At 43.9% G+C, this 18,334-nt stretch overlaps 1 protein-coding gene, 1 long non-coding RNA gene and 1 other non-coding gene across 10 annotated transcripts in view; all 3 read right to left on the bottom strand.

Moving 5' to 3' along the window:
• Positions 1–4,892, bottom strand: part of CHUK (component of inhibitor of nuclear factor kappa B kinase complex) — an 81,536-nt gene extending 76,644 nt beyond the window's left edge. Inside the window, exons 1-2 of one of the 2 annotated variants that reach the window (XM_067538611.1) lie at positions 4,662–4,892; positions 3,499–3,593 (exon numbers count right to left, since the gene is read on the bottom strand). In XM_067538611.1, coding sequence (XP_067394712.1) covers positions 3,499–3,593; positions 4,662–4,784 — 218 coding nt within the window. In that variant the 5' untranslated portion in view covers positions 4,785–4,892. Of the gene's footprint in view, positions 1–2,745; positions 2,781–3,498; positions 3,594–4,661 lie in introns of those variants that run through there. The other variant, XM_067538617.1, reaches the window with a different exon arrangement.
• Positions 4,893–5,521: 629 nt separating this feature from the next.
• The window catches only part of LOC137146924 (uncharacterized), a 29,767-nt gene continuing 16,954 nt past the window's right edge, over positions 5,522–18,334 (bottom strand). For 3 of the 7 annotated variants that reach the window (XR_010918089.1, XR_010918094.1, XR_010918088.1), the window contains one exon: positions 5,522–15,047. This is a non-coding gene — a long non-coding RNA (uncharacterized lncRNA). Of the gene's footprint in view, positions 16,959–18,334 lie in introns of all 7 variants that reach the window. The other 4 variants (XR_010918099.1, XR_010918100.1, XR_010918096.1 and 1 more) reach the window with 4 other exon arrangements.
• LOC137147671 (small nucleolar RNA SNORA12) lies at positions 15,210–15,352 on the bottom strand. Its single transcript, XR_010918298.1, has one exon. It is a non-coding gene; the product is annotated as a small nucleolar RNA SNORA12 (small nucleolar RNA).

Raw genomic sequence — 18,334 nt, 5'->3', positions numbered from 1 at the left:
ATCTATGGATCACTATACCCACTAGTCATCATACAGGCACTTTGTCTCAGAGAGGAAAATCATTCCCCAGCCTACAACCCACAGTCAGGAAATATTTTCTAGGATCTGGATGTTGATAGCCAAGGATGTCCCCTGTGACCTACTCCATGCTGGGGGAAGCAAAGGAAGACAGAAGTAGTGGGGGCAAGGGAGGATCAATTGAGGACATGGGGGATTTCCAGAGATGTCATACAAATGCCCCTTCCATTAGTACCCCCCAGGCCAGAGTAAGGACTCATTCACTTTGTTGCACAGCTCTACCTCTGCCCTGTATCCTCCCTGATGTTGAATTGCCAAGAGTGCAACTAAACACCTCAGCTAAGGAGTCTGTACACTGCCAACCAGTTATTCATTGCTGATGGAAAGTATTCTTCCAGGAAGGTCCAACAACTTGCCAGGCTCCAAATGACAGAGCTTCTTGTGCCCTGCATTATACTTCAGCAGTGGAGCTCAACTATAAATAAGGTTTACCTTTATCCTCTCCAGTGGATTTTTCTTACCTGGGAGCTTGTTAAAAGACTTTTGCAACTTTTAAAAACAGGTTATTTAGGAAGCCTCATCTCTGAAACCCCCTTTTCAAACGATTTCAAATTTTTCCTACACCTCAATTTTCAAGATAACCTGACTTTTTGGTGAATTTTAAAGGGCTACAAAATGCAGCATTACACAGAAGCTTAGCTGCCACCTTAACTATGGAGCAACTATTGGTACTCCATAATTCTATCATGCCCTTGTGCAAAAGCAATTTCAGCAGCAACAGTAGCATTTCTAATATAAGGATCTAAATTAACGTTAACATTCATATTAATGCACACAGAAAATTATCATAAGAGTTCACACATATTTTAAGTAATATTTTGCTCCTCCACAAGGAAAGTTTGTGAAGAATGGAGCTTGTGATACAAAATGAAAGTCACCAAATACAGACCAAAAATGGGAAAATAATGTAAATATTGTGACAAAGTTAGGCCAGACAGCTGTAAGAGAGTGGTCCTCTTGGATTCCAGGAAGTGAGCAAGCACAAACCCACCCACAGCTGAAGACCTCTCCTGCAGCATAAGCTGCTGAACCTGGGATGCAATTAATTATAGGGGACAACTAATGAAAAAACAGGAACAAGTGTGGAGGTCAAAAGGCCAAAAGTAGGGAGCATGAAGGGGACACTGAGCAGAGAACCCCAGACAGCGCCCACTGCTCCTCAAAAGTAGCTAAGGAGTCAGCAGACGCAGCCCAGAGGAACTCTGCCCAGATACGTGAACAGATGGAGGAACAGAAATAGGCCCCAAAGTCGCAGAGCACCTCCTACGCCAACATCCTTTCCCTGTTGGAAGGCAAGTATGCCAACCCTAGAATGGTAAAGGCCCTTTTCCTCATTTGCTGAAAAAAAGATTACTTCAGGTCAACTAAGGACATCTGAGTCCAATTAAGGGGCTGCCTGTGACCTTTAAAAACCAATCTTCTGCAGGAGAAGGGATGAGAGACAAGCTACAGCAAGCATGGAGGCAGTAGAGAGAAAAAGTTTCTCCTGGGTGGAAGACTGCTTTAATCCTAAGCAACCAAGCTAACTGACAGTTTGGGGAAGAACTGTCACCCAAAAGTCAGCATAACATGGCAACAACCCAGAGAAGGGCAGGGAAAGGTATTCCCTTTTTGTGTTATGAATTGGTTTCTTTTGGTTGGCTGAAGAGTACTGCTTGGGCCTTGAGGTTCACTTTGTAAATATCAGCAAATAAACCCAAAGAATAAAAACTCTCCAAAGCAGCACTGAGTTACTCCAGGCCACTCATCACTGACAGGGGGGGGGGACACTGAGCCTAACGAGACAAAGTATATGGCTGGCCACAGTATAGGACAAGTAAATACATTGCACATATATAAAAGTTGACATATAGTGCATAATTTGAGAAGTCAGTCAGTTGATCAAACTATTTAGTAACGTGGCCAGAGAACAGTTAAATGCCCACTCAAATTTAAATCAACATTTTAAAAATGTGGACATGCACTTATCTATGCAGCTTTAGCATTGCATTAAGAGTTTTTCCATGGAACAATCTGAATTTCAGACTCTATAGGAGTTATTGTTGAGTGGTACAAACTATGTATTGGGTGTTTTATAGAAGTGATGCACTTGGTTTTTTTTATGGCTAAACCAAATTTCTTCCCAAATCAAATGCATTTATCTCTATTACGGAGAGAGTCTGTATGACATTTAGAAGAACCCGCTTTCATAGGTTTGAGACCAGAAGGTATCATTACATTAGCTAATCTGATCTCCTGTATGTCCTAGGCCAGGGGTGTCAAACATACGGCCCGCGAACCTTTTTGATCCGGCCTGTGTCCAGCCAGTTTCTTTGAGACATGCTGCCGCCCAAAGTGAGGGCATTGGCACTTAAAGAGATTTCTCTGCCTACGGCATTGCTGGTTTAAGAGTCTGTGAAATGTCTTAAAGCATCGATGCCGGACGCAGAGAAATCCCTTAAAGCGGCAATGCACTCAATCCGGCAACGTGGTTCCCCACGAAATCCCGCCGCCAAAAAGGGGAAGATGGCCCGAATTTTTCAGCGGAGGGTATTGCATGGCCCCTGTGAAGTGCAGTTTATGAGAATTTGGCCCGTCACCATCAGCGAGTTTGACACCCCTGTCCTAGGCCATTAAGTTTCACCTAGTTACCTTCATATGGAGTCCAATAATCTCAATTAGACTAACCTGTTGTATGTCACAAGCAGAAGACAGGAGAGACGAAGATGTCACAAATGCATGAAGCCCTGGCAGTGGCAAGGAATTGATTAGATGAGACATGCCCAGGTGATCCCTGCAGATGAACCATACCACAGAGAAAAGCACTCCATACCAAATCTGGCAGTCAATATGACAGTAAAATTTTTAAAGACTTCAACCAATGGTAAGTCCCCTACCTATTCACTAAGCTGTTCCAATGCCAGGAAACTGTTGTTTCAGGATTGAATTTGTCCAATTTCAACTTCTAGCCTTTGTCAGCCAAGTTAAAAAGCCCCTGCTTTGAGATCTCTTTTCTGTGTATCAGCGCCTAGATGCATTGATCAAGTCACCTCTCAACCTTCTTCAATTAAACGGAGTCATTTGAACATAAGACAGCCAGCTGGAGTTCTATAAAACCCTGTCACACGCAAAGTTCACCTGGGCCAAGAGCAAAATAAGACATCTCACTGCAGAGGATACAGTTTTATGGAAAAAAACTAAGACCGTTAAAAGAGGAACTTATTAATTTAGCTTAGTGTTTTACATTACAGTATCAGTGTAAAATACAGCTTTATTTCCAATGAGGTAAAGATAAGGTTATCTTATGAGGTGAAAGTGCGGAAGACCAAAGAAAAAAACATTTATGGCCTCGTTACATCTCTGAAACACAATGCTCCTCAATAGATTTGAAGACACTATCTCCCAAAACCAAGAGAAAAGGACATGATGAAGCATACTTACTTCTTCATGATCTGGATTTCATGGCACCAACGGTCTTTGTTTTTCAAGCTTAGTTCCAGACGGCAAGATTTAATAGCTATCTTATCACCTGAATCCTGCAACACAAACAATCAATGTGCTATGGCACAATCCATCTATGAATTAGCTAGGTTTCAACACACTGAGTGCACCCCACAGCTTCTTAAGACTACGCCCCTCCATCCCCACCAAGTCTTACTCCCTGAAGTGCTGGGGCAGGTGTAAGGATGCTGGAGGGGGATGGGTGTCACAGGAGGGCATAGTGCTAGGAATCAGTGGGGAAGATCAGTGTAAGGCCAGAGTGCTGGGGGGCATCAGTGGGTGAGGATGGAGGGGGCGCTGTGAGTGATGGTGGGACTAGTGCACTAGGCTATTGAGGACATCTGTGAAGTTGGGATGAGGGCATGATTAAGCATTTGGGGATGGTCAGTAAGTTCAGAAGTCACTGAGATGAGGCAGAGTTCGAAAATGCAGTTGGGAGAACAACAGGGAGTTAGCGAGGGGCAATGGGGAAGGGAATTAGTGGTGGGGGAGGGGCTACCAGGGGTCAGTGGGGTTTGGTGGAGGGGTTACCCCAGAGGAGGGGTCACCCTGGAGCAGGGGTCAGAGAGCATTAGGGGGAAGAGATGATCAAGAGGGCCTACTCGGGGTGAAGGCACTACTCAGGGATCTGTTAGCCAGGAGGGATTACCCAGTGGTCAGTAGGATTTGGCAGAGGAGTGGAGTTACCAGGGGCTAACGGGGTGGGGTTTAGCTATGGACTCGGTTGGTGGGGAGAGTAGTACCCAGGAGCAGGTTAGCTGGGGTGAAGGGTCAACTACGGTGACCAGACAGCAAGCATAACAATGGTCACAAGGGGAGAATAAACTGCCTCTATAAGACAAAGCCCCTAATAACTGGACATCTGGTCACCCTCGCAGTCAAGGAAAGATTAAGATGTGAGGGGAGGGAGGATTACCAAGCAGGGCTACTCAGGGGCTTGGTTGGCGCAGGGGGGAGAGGGGCGGGGCGGCTGCCCGGGGGGCTCGGCCCAGGTGCGGCGGGGGGGCGGGGCGGCTGCCCGGGGGGCTCGGCCCAGGTGCGGCGGGGGGGAGGGGCGGGGCGGGGCGGCTGCCCGGGGCGGCTGTTGGAGGCCGGACCCTCACCTGGTGCTGGTACAGACAGACATTGCCGAAGCCGCCAGTTCCCAGCCGCTCCCGCATTTCCCAGGGGCCGCAGCTGCCCCCGGGCTGTCCCCGCAGCGCCGCGCCCACCGGGGGCCGCTCCATGCTACGCCAGGACCCGCACAACCCCGACGCCCCCTAGTCCAGCAGCGCCTGTCGGTCGCCTGACGACAGAACTCGTGTACGTCACCTCAGCCTCACCTCCCGCGAGACTCGGGGGCGGGGCCGGCTGTAGTATCGTCATACCTCTCGCTCATCCCCCCTCCCTGGAGCCCACAGCCCCGCCCCCACCCGGCGCACAGCTGCGGGATCGCCTATGCCCCACCCCCTTCGACCAGGCCCCGCCTTGCAAAGTACCAAAGCCGCGGTAAAAGATGCGCGTGCCGCGTCGCGCCCCGCCCCACCTCCCGTCGGGCTAGGCGGGGACGGGTCAGGGTGCGCCGTACGCGCGCGCGCCCCAGACAGGAAGAAGGGTCCGCAAAATAAGCGCGGCGTCGCGGGCGATCAAAATAATTTATTATCCCGGCCGAAGCAGCACAGAAAAACCCAAGGGCTGAGAGTCCTCCTTGAAGGTTTCGGCCCCGTCCCGGCCGGACGCTGGTCAGCAAACCTGACCACAGCAACATCCTCCTCAATGGCAGGATTGTTGTAAATGGCAACTAGATTTAGAAATGAGGGTACAGATTTGGCAGGTAAACTCTGATGTCACAGAGGCTACGTTACGTTGAAGCACAAAAAGCCTTGCGCATGCGGAATACAGTAGCAAAAGTCCCCCTGAATTAAAGGAGAGTAAATCCAGTAAATCACACGCAGAAGTAGGCTGGGGAGGATTTAATTTTTATTAGTGTCCGTTTCACCAAACATCCACAAACATATGAAAAAATATTTCTAGCAGTAATAATCAAAAGTTACAGATAAGCAAAGTAAGAAAAATGCTGCTTAAGAGTTTGATTTAAGGATATTTTAACGTCAGTTTGACAACTTTTGTTTTAGCAGTCAAAGTATTTTTTTAAATTTGTCATTAAATAATTGTCTGACCCCCGCCCCCCATAATTTCCTTCAACTATAAGTTTAAATAGATAAAAATCTTTGTTAAATGCTTAAAATAAACATTCATGTCTGTCAAATGTATAAAAAACAAATTCGGCCAAGCCTACTTATAAACAAGCACAGTTCCTAGCCAAAAATTTCAAAGTTGGAATTAGGGCTACTCAGATGCATCCCCCACTTTTCATTTTTAAAAGGCATTTTATTATGAAAAATGAAATGTAAACCACAGAGCATTACCTTATAAAGGATGTCATACATACATGATTTTGCATTACTACATTAACCTCTTCATTTTAACTACTATGATTTTATTATCTGAAGATGGCTAGGAATTTGGACACACTAACTATGTAGGTAGTAATGCATAACTAACCAGAAGCACATGGAATCTTTGCAAACAAATACAAAACTCCAGGCCTCGTTCCTCAAATGGAGAAGAGAAAGGATGGTCTTCTGATTAAATCACAGGACTGGGAGCCATTAAATTTGGGATCTATTCTTTGTTCTATCACCACATGATGATGTCTGACCTTGTGCAGCAGTAAAAGTGACTTCATAACTCAGTCCCTCAGTTTCCTCATCTTTAAATGCTTATTCCTCTTTTATAAGTGACTGTGATCTACAGATGAAATAAGCAGTGCCAGCTCCCCTCTCAACAGCTGTAGGAGAGTACCTCTGGAGGGGGTATATCAAGTGTATATTTTATTATGCTAAACATGATAAAGTTAAATACAAGGGAAAACAAACCTTTCAAACTGTAAGGGAAATTTTTTCTTAATACGATGAAAAAGCTTCTCTTCAGTATCCAGTTCAACATAAAAGTAATGTTCAAATATAAAATCCCCATAAATAGAATTGAAAAACCCAGAAACAGCTTGTAAAATAAGTGATTCTATTGTAACTGCCAACCGTCAGAGTGGGAGGAGAACTTAGCCTAACTTTGCCAATATGAGGGTCAAATGTCTACTTCTGGGACACGTGCATAGCAAAATGGCACAGATAAAGATATTAAGTTTCTGTGAGGTTTACATCATAAAATCGACCCACAAAAGCCAGCAAATTAAGTTCTAGGTTAACTCATTATTGTAGAACAAGTGCTAAAAGGCAGCACAACTGAGTTTCTTGGTTTTGTTAACTCATGACTAACACTGTTTAGGCACAACACAGGGAGTTAGCAACCAGGCAGGAAGTCAGAAGTTCTACAAAACACATTGGGAGCAACAGTCTTTATTAGCCTGCAGCCCAGGTAAGAAGAGACTTAACTGAAATTTCTGATCGAAAACCTGTGATATTTGGTTTAACTTTAAACATTTGTCTGTTGGTTTGTGACACAAACTTAACATGACACGTCTAATTTATGTGTGTCCAGATTCATGGAGTACATATATTGTAACAGAACCATGTGTTTTTTTTCCTTAGAAGACAAAACACCTGACTAGTATAGCAGCAAAAGTAATAACACAGGGCAAAATGGAGTTTGCTTAGGAGTTTGGACCTAAGGCATTGGTTCATGGCTTTTACCATATTTCTGCACGACTTCAGATGTGCGACAGGAGATGTACTCCCACACCAGCACTATTCTGTCAAGCTGTTGACTGGAAACAAGGTTTTGACATGTCCACATGTAATCAAGGTTGGTCAAGAAATGTTTACCCAATTAAAGAGTATGCTGCCTTGTTTGTGGAGAAGCCAGAGATTTTCAGCTGTGCCCTTCAAAGTTTCCAAGATGCCACCTGAACTGTGGGATTGAAAATCTTATAGCAGAAGACCAAGGTTCAGAACCTCAGTGCATGTCTACACTACAAAATTAGGTTGACCAAAGTTATGTCAATGTACAGCTGCCCCAGGAATTAAATCACTTTTGCATTTCCACACTATGCTTCTTGTGTTGGCGATGCATGTCCTCACTAGCAGTATTTGCATTGATGCAGAGAATAGTGCACCATGGATAGCTATCCCACAGTGCAGCTTGCCATCATCTGGCACAGGGTGTTTTGGGAAGGGTTTGCAAAACCTCATGTATGTAAATGAGTCATGCAGGGATGACTGGGGACATGGTTTCAACTACCCATGATGCAGTTTTCTCCATCCTATAATATTATCTGCATCCCATAATGTTTCACGCTTCTTTCTAAAAGGCCCACAGACCTGCACATCTGCCATCTCTGTGAGAAGCATGGATCCTGTACTGCTCTTCAGTATAGTCCTGACTGTTACGAACACAATACAACTGGTCCTTCAGTATTTTCAGAGCTGCCAGAGGTGCCGTGCGGAATATGATGAGTAGCCATTGTCTTCTGACTCAAGGGGGGAGTGGCAGAGAGAGCTCTGGGTTTGGGACTGACTGACAGGGACTGACTGGAACTGTAGGACTGCTGTGCCCCCTTAACTCTCCAGCCTGGGCTGTCTCTCACAATGCTTTGCCAATGAGAAGCAGCTAACCCCTCGAGGTGCTATTGTCACTCAGCCCAACAGCATATGGATTCCCACACCCAGCTAGATGGCATGAATACTCCCAGAGCCACTCACAAATCACACAAGGAAAAACACCAGTCAATTCCCCCTAGCTCCCAGCCTTGCACCCAGAGCTGTACCACCTTATCCTGGTCAGAAGCCTGACCAGTATAAGTTTATTACCTTGTCCACCCCTTACTCGATGTGGAGAGGCTATACAAGCTTTTGTTGAGCTAAGATTTTCCAAACACTTTAACCAAAACATACTGTTTTAGATCAAATATAAACCAGATTTATTAACTACAGATAGATTTTAAGTGAGTGTAAGTAGTAGGCATAAAAGATCAGAGATAGGTACCAAAGACAATAAAAGATAAATGCACAATCTAAATTTTAAACCTTCTATCTTTATGTAGTATTTAGATCCAACAGTTTCTCACCCAATTGGATGGTACAACCCTTTAGTACACAGGTTTTCCCTCAAACCTGAGACCAGGTCTCCTTCAGTTCAAGTCTTTGTCTTTTCCAGCTTTCTTGTTGCTTCCAGTGTAAGTGGGGGAAGAGAAAGGACAAAGCATGAAGCCACGGTCCCTTATTTTATATCTTCCAACCATGTGCCTGGAAAACACTAAGCCAGACATATCCTGCTGGGCTTTTGCTGAGTCACAGAGTTGCGCAATTCCCATTGTGTGGTGGTTGCACATCTGTCATTAAATTGTAAATCTTTTGTCTACAATTTTCTTGCTTGTTGATGATCGCTGAAACTTTCCTCGGTGTGGATTACCTCCTTTATTGACGCTAGCAAACTTATAATATTTTAATAATAGCAAAATCTCATAACTTGATACACACTAATGATATACCTCTTTTGACAGAACAATGGGTTTCAGCAGATATACGACCTTTCATATGATATGCTTTGTATGAAATATATCATAACCACATATGAACGATAAATATGGGGGTTACAGGTACTGCTTTGAGGTACAGTGTGTCACACCGACCCTGATGCACTTTGCTGTTTTTGTTCTCTATGTTCAAAGATTTTTACACTGTGTTCCAGAAATCTAATAAATGCTTCTGCTTTTTACAACAGTCTGAGAATCACTTCAGATTATGGAATTTAGAGATACATTGCTCCCTTTGGGCATGCAACTCTTCCCCAGGTGTCCAACTCAAATGGACTCACTGAGGGGAGCTCACTGAGTGAAACCTGGGCGCTGAAATCTCAGAGGTTCAGTCCCAGGAGGCGGTGAAGCCACGGGGTTTATGCCAGTGAGACAGTGTGACCCATACAGGGGTAACACACTGAAGGGATCCTCTCAGAGGTTGTTCCAGAGACATGTGAGAGCACCAGACCTGTGGATTCCAGGTCAATTGCATTGTTATACAGGTTTGAATTGATGAGCAGTGGCTGCAGAACTTTTGGATGCACAAAGCCACATTCGTGGAATTATGTGCAAAGCTCACCCCAGTCCTTGAGTGCAGCAACACCAAAATGAGAACTGCACTCATGGTGGAGAAGGCAAGTGGCTATTGCTGTGTGAAAGCTGTCCATGCCAGATTGCTACCAATCAGTTGGGAATCAATTTGGAGTTGGGAAATCCACTGTGGGGGTGTGATGCAAGGGTGCAGGGCTATTAATCACATCCTGCTACGAAGAATTGTGACTTTGTAACATGCAGAACGTTTTGAATGGTTTTGCAGTAACAGGGTTCCCTAACTGCGGTGGAGCAATAGATGCCATGCATACCCTTATTTTGGCACCAGACCACCTTGCCAAGGAGTACATCAACAGAAAGGGTTACTTTTCTATGGCATTGCAAGCACTGGTAAATCACCAGGGATGTTTTACCGACACCAACGCGGGCTGGTCAGAAAAGGTGAAGGATGCATACATCTTTAAAAACACAGAAAGTTATACATAAAGATGCAAGCAGTGACTTTCTTTCCAGACCAGCAGATTACTATTGGGGATATGGAAATGCCAATAGTGATCCTGGGAGACCCAGCCTATCCCTTACTCCCATGGCTACACTGGCCACCTCAGCAGCAATAAGGAGCACTTCAACTACAGGCTCAGCAGCTGCAGAATGACTGTTGAATGTGCCATTAGCCGTTTAAAAGGGCACCGTCACTGTCTATTCACACGATTAGACTTTAGTGAAAAAAATATCCCCATGGTTATAGCTGCCTGCTGTGTGCTTCTTAATAACTGTGAAGCAAAGGGGGAAAGACTTCCACCATGATGGAGCCTGGAGGTAGAATACCTACCTAGCTGCTGATTTTAAGCAGCCAAACACCAGGCTGTAAAGAAGAGCTCAACGGGGAGCTATACAGCTCAGGAAGGCTTTGAAAGACCATTTCAGTAGTGAGCCACAGCAATGTATGTTGTTATAGTGCGCTTTGCTTGGCATTGGTTTTAGCATCCCAGTATGAATCTTGTAATAAGCTTCTGTGTGTGGTTATATAACATTGCAAATACACCTATTTCTATTATCTTTGAATGATGTCAGTTCCAGCCACCATGTTGTGAAATAATAAAGATGAACTAAGTTTCCATAAATAGACTTTTATTCCAAACACAAATAACTGTAACTGAATGAAACTATATCAATACAGGGAAAAAAACCTTTGAAGGGGAAAGAACAATCATTCTCATTTCAAACACACATATACCAACCGTGTCTCCCACAGGTAGGTGTATATGTGGCTATGATTGTGTGTACTCTCCCTCGAGATGGAGTGGTAAGGATACTGCAGTGGCCTGGAACGTGCATGGAATGTGGGGGAGGAGAGTGTAGGAAGGTCCCAGAATGCAGTTATCGATAGGCTGCAGCGGGAGGTGAGCATAGGTGACTTGGACCTCAAGGTCTATAAGAGTCTCCAACATATTTTTCTGGCACTTGAAAAGCATAATTGTCCTGCTGCGCGTCTCTGTCCTTATCCCATGCATTTCTCCTCTCTGCTCTCTCCCTTTCCATTCTGTTCACAAGGATACTCCTCCAAGCCCTATGCTCGGTATCCGCAGCACCAGAGGCTTGCAGGATCTCTTGGAACATGTTGTCCCAGGTCCTCTTTTGATACAAGAGATCTTTCAGCTGCTTTATCCTGTATAAGGGATGCAGTACCAAGGATAGCACCCTGCCACACTGCTGAAGCAGGGGAAAAGAGTGAACTTAACTTGTTCTAATTAGCATAATTAGAGTGTGGCAGTCAGCCACGTTAAGGTGTACATAAAAATATAATTTTCAGAGTTTTAATAAGTAATACATAATGATAAGTTTAAGCAGTTATGGCTAAGAAAACCAAGATAGTGGCTGCAAGGAATTTTACCAGAGAAAACCAAAATGGTGGCATTAGAATAATTTGACCAATAGCGAACAGATAAACTGGGGTAAAATAAAGGTCACTCCAAATTCCTGTAGGGAAGTGTCAGTCAGGTAAAAGCACAGGTTCTCAAACAGGTCTGGCTTGATTAACAAATGAGTTTAGCAGCTGAAATGGTCCGTAAAAACAACCAATCAGTGAAGCTAAAAGCTGACTGGTAGAATCGGTATGCTAATGGATAGAAAGATCAGCCAATCAGAAAAGGTCAAAATCTGTATATAAGGCAGAGGGCTGTCAGGCTTTGAATGAGTGAGTCGAAGTGGTTGAGCAGAGAACGGGAAGAAGGCAGCAAAGCAGGAGAAGAGCGGAGATCAAGATAGATAGAGCTGAAATCATTGGAAGAAACAAACATTATCACAACAGAGCTGAAATCACTGACAGAACAGAAGGACCTAAGATGGGTCAGAGGGAAGGAAGGTTATAAAGAAGTAAACATGATAATCTCAGATATAAGGAATAAATTAATGTGATTGAGATAATAAAGCTGGATGATAGTGTATGCCTGAGAATAACTTTGGAGTGTAAATAAGAACTCGCTGTCTACATTCTACAGGTGATTAATCACCTGTAGAATGTCTCCATTCAAGACTGCTACCCTTGTGTAATACTGTAACAATATTAGTTATTTTGTTACTATGTACTAACAGGATTTGTGTTATATTGTGTTATGTGATGGGTGTTACATTGTGTTTGTATGACTTATGTTGCACTACATTGTGTTTATATAACTTACATTACACCTTGCATTATATGTCTTACGTTATGTGCTATACTATGTGGCATATTTATTTTAGAATCCATTTTTTATTAAAAATTGGTATTAAATAAAGAGTACTTTGTTTTCAAAGAAATTACTGCCTGAGTGCCAACCCTTTGATCGGAAGGCTATATCCGTGTCCTCCCAAAGGTAAATTGGGTTAATCGATTCTGGGGAGTTTTCTAATGATCAAACAGAAACTCCTGATAAAAGCCCTGCAATTCCCCTAGGGCGGGCCACCTCCTGTTACCCACCCATACAGACAAAACTAATGATTGGCCTAGTAATGTAATTAGGCTATAATGGAGGTACTCTTGGTCTGATTCTGAGGTAACACTGGTATGGATGGAGATAACCACAAGGCCACATTTTCAGCTGCAAAAGATATAATACACAGACATACTATTGTGAGTGTTTTCAGTCCCCTTGATCCATACAAATTACAAGCACTAAATTCTCACAGCACGGCAGCAGCCCCAGCCATAGTGAGTATGGCCCAGGGGGAAAGGGGGCAATTTGGGACAATAATGGGAGTGAGCAAACAGACATCAGTATATGTGGATAGAGCAACTGAATTGAATACTGGCAGTTTTTCATAAGGAGTAGTGATTTTAGGTGGTATCTCACTCCTGAGGGTAACGGAGGCTGAAAGGGAACAGCTCCTGCTTGTGTCTGGCTGCAGACCAGGTCTGTATGCTGCTAGCTTGTGTGCTGCAATGGTTCCTGCTGATGTAATTGCTGACTGGTGTGGGAAAGCGTCCTATCGCAGTGGAAGAAATAAGGCTGCCCCTCCCCAGAAACCTTTGGCAGGGGATTGCAGACTACCTCCAGGAAAGTTTCCTCGAGATCTCTACAGAGGATTCATGAGACATCCTGGTGCACATAAACTGTTCCACAGGGCTCCCTCTGCCTAGCTGTACATGGGAATGAAAAGCAGATAGCAACTCTACTTCTAGTGATTATTTCATTACCTCTCTCTTCTTGACTGATTAAAAAATAGTAAATGAACAGATGTGTCCCTGCAAAATCAAAGCAAACTGCATACTTACCAAAGGTTCCTTTCCCTGCATCAGGCTTGCTGCGGCTGGATGGTAGGGACTGGCTCGACTGCAGAAATGTGGTATATGTGTGTGTTTAAGGAGTAAAAAGATGGCAGCCCTAAATCTCCTTAGTAATAAAGAGAGTGAAAATACTTTGTTTTAACAATGTTTTACAACCCAAATAGCCAAAAAATGAAAATAAAAAATAACCCCAAAGTATAGAAGAATTCACCCCAGGAACAAAAACAAAAGTGTAAAACAGAAACAAAACAATGTGTAAAAAATAACACAAAAGCAGTCATGCTTGCAGCATAATGGATGATTGATAATCACACTAGGTGCAAAAGCAGCATGACACAGCAAGATCCATAGACCCAAATGGGAACTAACTACTATAAAAACGGGGTGAAAAAATGAGGACTTTGGGTTCATTCTGCAAACATCCAAGAGCATCAGTTCGTGACTGACAGAGGCCCTACTCCCCCCTCTTGTCCAGGCTACCTGACCAGTAGACCAGCATGAGCAACTCATAGGCTGGTAATTATATTCCGCCTGCAAAACTGTGTGTGTTTTAAAAATTTCTATATTCACAATAAACATGGCATATTGCTTTTATAAATGTTCCTTTACACGGCATCTAGCTCCTTCACAAAGCTAAGTATTTTTGTTCCTATTTCCTCACAGTTTTCTCTGAGCCAGACTGAGTAAAGCCTCAGCTCTGCTTGAACTCAGGCTTCTTCTCTGTGTAGTGCCGACCAGGCTGCTTGCATGAAGGTAAACCAGTGCAATGTCAGAGTTAAAAGAAAAAGCAGGAACCTAATTTTTGGCTTGTTTCTACTCCTGCTGCAAATGTAGTTTCCAAGAAGTATTGGGTCCAAAGGACACAACAAGCTACTCTGCTGATTGTTATTACTCATTGATCCAACAAGAAGGGCAAGAGCTTTCTAAACTCTACCCAGGCAAGTGCACCAAAAGCCAGTCACCAGACATAAACTGATACTATTCCACTGGAACAAATGGAGCTGCACCTGCTCTTGCCAGCAATAAATTCAGCCAACTGTGTGCATATGACTGGCACCTCAGATGAAAATGTATTTCTTATATCCCCTCACCTCAGACATTTCTGGCTCCTCCTGGCTTCTGAGCCTTACTTACAGCAACCCTACAGCAGAGAGATGACTGATCTACAAAACAAAGTGTATTTTTGTAAGTGAAATCATGAAGAAAACTGCTAAGAAAACTGCACTTACCTATGGGAACCTCAGGGGTTTTATTCAAATAAAAAAAGTAATTAAACATTGCTTCTATGACATCCTAAAGGCTACCCCAGACCATCTGCCTACAAGCAATTATTGATACAGGGCTTAAATGTTCAGAAATGCAAGGCACCTGCAGCTCATGTCTTCACCTGGATGAGCAGTACTCAGGATCTCTGAAAATCAGGCCTACAGTGTCTTCTATTACAAATGCCCACAGTTTAACTATGGATGTAAAGATACTTTTAGATGAAATGGCAAACCAGAAAGGATTAAGGATAAGTAAATGAGAAGTGAAAATCTTGTTTCATACTTGCTTGATATCCAAGTGCTCTGGGATTTCTAATAATTCTTGAGCTAGTACAATAAATGACTCTTTAATGTCTTCAATAGCACAACAGTTGAGTGGGACGGGAATCACCTGGAGATGGACGACAACAAGAAAAAGACAGAAACCATACTATTCACTTAAATAAGGCAATAAATACATCACTGGGGTTTACACACCCCTCAGTACTGCTTGTCATCATGTGAGACAGATGATCACCCGTCTCTACAGACTTAAACTTATGAGGCAAGTCTATCTTGTAGGAGCTGGAAAAATAACTGAAAACTAAAAGTTCTGGAAAAGTTTTCATGACTGTCTTTCTCCTTTATACTCTTTGTGGTAGATTGAGGCCGCTCTGACACTATCACAGATCCGCCAGATAGAAAACCACCACAATACACCATTTCATAATCAATTCAGCAGAAATTGGTCACTGACCATCCACATTTGCGGACACTGGCCAAAGATTTGTACATGTTACAGCACACACTTTTAAGTTTTCCTGCCTACCTCTGTATCCCAAACAGTAACCCAGTACATATGCTGATGAAAGATGCTAAAACCAAAACAGGAGGAAAGCCTCCTGGATTATATGAAGCCCTTCTGGTCTTTATCAGGCCTGGTCTACACTAGAGAGTTTTATCAACAAAGTCACGTTTTGTCGACAAAATAAAACCACCTAGACGGGAGGCTTTTTCCGCAAAGTTTTAGCAAAAAAGCATGAGTGTAGATACTGCCCTTAGGTTATATCGGTGAAAATAGCCTCCTGATTATCCCAGCATGTTTTTGTGACCACTATGGTAAGCAGTCTGAACATGGCCAAACACCTCCACCCCGCTCCTTTCAAAGCCCCAGGAAATTTTCAAGTTAACTCACCGTAGAGAGCTCACTCCACAGTGGCAGAAAACATTCCTGCCCTGCCTGCCCTAAACTACAGGGGAGGGGTGTAACTCCTGACATGCTGTGCAAAGCCAGGGAGGGAGGCTGGGGCTGTACCTACCAATCTCTGCTGAGGAGAGTGGGGGAACGGAGCTGTCTGTGTAGCAGCTTCTGCCTCCGGATTGGTTGCTTCCAGCTGCTGCTATCTGAACTTAAACTCACACTCACTGTCCCCCAACACACGCTCTGTCTCTCTTCACTGTCTGTCTCTCTTCATGTGTGTATTTGCCTGTCTTTCTCTTACACACACCCATATACACTTACTCTCTGTCACACACTCTCTCTTCCCCATTGCCCCACTTCTGGGGGCTTCTTGTATTTGTGTTCAGCAGTGTCCACTTGGCTAACAGAGCAGTTTAAAAGCAGCTGTCAAACTAGTAGGATGCCCATGGAATGATGGGATTCAGAAACCTTCATCATGTGACACTGTGCCTGTCCCGTGAGGCATTGCAAACCCTTCCCAAAGCACCCTGCATGCAGCTGCACAGTGGGATAGCTACTCACAGTGCACTGCTCCTTTTGTCGACAAAAGAGCTGATAGTGTGAATGCACTCCACTGACAGAAGGAGACAGTGAAGACAAGGAACAGCGATTTAATTATAGCGGTAGCAGTATGCCGGCAAAACTTTTGTCAATAAACCTTTCTAGTGTAGACCAGGCCTCAGATGAAGAAAATAAACGTTTCTGTCTATTGTCATTATCCTTCAACAAACTCAGCTCTCTGCACTTTCTGTAACAGGAAAAAGTAAGCATGTTCAAGTGGCCACTTAAGAGGTCATAGAGGTTTCACTTTTGTCTTGCTTCCCATCTGCTGGTTGCAGGATTTTTATCTACAGTCTGGGATGCCAAGTGGGAAAAACAGAGAAGGGAATTTGCCTATGCTTTGGTTTAAATGTGAGCTGTTCTCTTTGAAAGCAGTTTAGGTTGTATTCTTCTACTGCTGTACTATAACCCTACCTGCAACTGTAGGTGCTGACTCCTGTAATTTCATTCAAACACATCTTTTTCCTTTCATTCTGAAAAACTTCAGGGTGGATTTGTGCTTGTTTACTTCTTCCACCACTTCTGCAGAAAGTTCAACCACTGATTAATAATGTCCAATAGGCAAAACCAGGACATGATCAATTGATAAGCCACTCTTGGCAAGGGCAAGATAGCACTAGAACATAACAAATGGTCAGAAAATACATAAGCAGCTATTCACAGCAAACTAATTCAGACATAGCCATGATAATTCCCTCCTGAACACAAAATACATTCAGAGTAACTGCCATGGCTAACTAGGTACACAGTTGCAAAATTCAAAAGACAAAAGCCACAAAACTTCCCATGCCCTACCTAAGAGATTTTGTAACAGTCAATCAATTATCAGCTGATTTCGAAAAGAGTAAGGAACCGCAAAAAATTATTTTGGATGCAGGGGAAAGTGCTGCCTGAAGGGAAGCAGCTGAGTTGGGCTTCAGCAAGAGTGGCAATGAATGGGATTTATGGATAGGATGCAGCCTGAAAGAAAATTAATTTAGGAATTTATAGTTGGATTTAAAGTAAACAATTAATTATTTTGATCCTATGATCATAGAAGATTAGGGTTGAAAGGAACCTCAGGAGGTCATCTAGTCCAACCCCCAGCTCAAAGCAGGACCAACCCCAACTAAATTATCTCTGTCAAGGCTGTCAAGCTGCACCTTAAAAACCTCTAAGGATGGAGGTTCCACCACCTCCTAGGTAACCCATTCCAGTGCTTCACCACCCTCCTAGTGAAAAAGATTTTCCTAATATCCAACCTAGATCTGCCCCACTACAACTTGAGACCATTGCTCTTTGTTCTGTCATCTGTCGCTGCTGAGAACAATCTAACTCCATCCTCCCTGGAACCCCCCTTCAGGTAGTTGAAGGCTGCTATCAAATCCCCCCTTGTGCTTCTTTTCTGCAGACTAAACAAGCCTAGTTCCCTCAGCCTCTCCTCATAAGTCATGAGCCCCAGACCTTTAATCATTTTCGTTGCCCTCCACTGGACTCTCTCCAACTTCTCCACATCCTTTTTGTAGTGGGGGGGCCCAAAACTGGAAACAATACTCCAAATGTGGCCTCACCAATGCCGAATAGAGGGGAATAATCAGTTCCCGCGATCTGCTGGCAATGCTCCTACTAATGCAGCCCAATATGCCATTAGCCTTCTCGGCAACCAGGGCACACTGCTGACTCATATCCAGCTTCTTGTCCACTCTAGTCCCCGGTCCTTTTCTGCACAACTGCTGCCTAGCTAGTTGGTCTCCAGTCTGTAGCAGGGTAAGGGATTCTTTCATCTTAAGTGCAGGACTCTGCACTTGTCCTTGTTGAACCTCATCAGATTTCTTTTGGCCCAAACCTCTAATTTGTCAAAGTCACTAGGTATCCTATCTCTGTCCTCCAGCATATCTACCACTCCCCCCAGCTTAGTG

This window comes from Emydura macquarii, unplaced genomic scaffold (assembly GCF_026122565.2).
Source record: "Emydura macquarii macquarii isolate MOO-44397 ecotype Brisbane River unplaced genomic scaffold, CSIRO-AGI_Emac_v2 contig_67, whole genome shotgun sequence".
Lineage (NCBI taxonomy): Eukaryota > Metazoa > Chordata > Testudines > Chelidae > Emydura > Emydura macquarii.
This window is presented reverse-complemented; position numbering and strand designations above follow the sequence as displayed.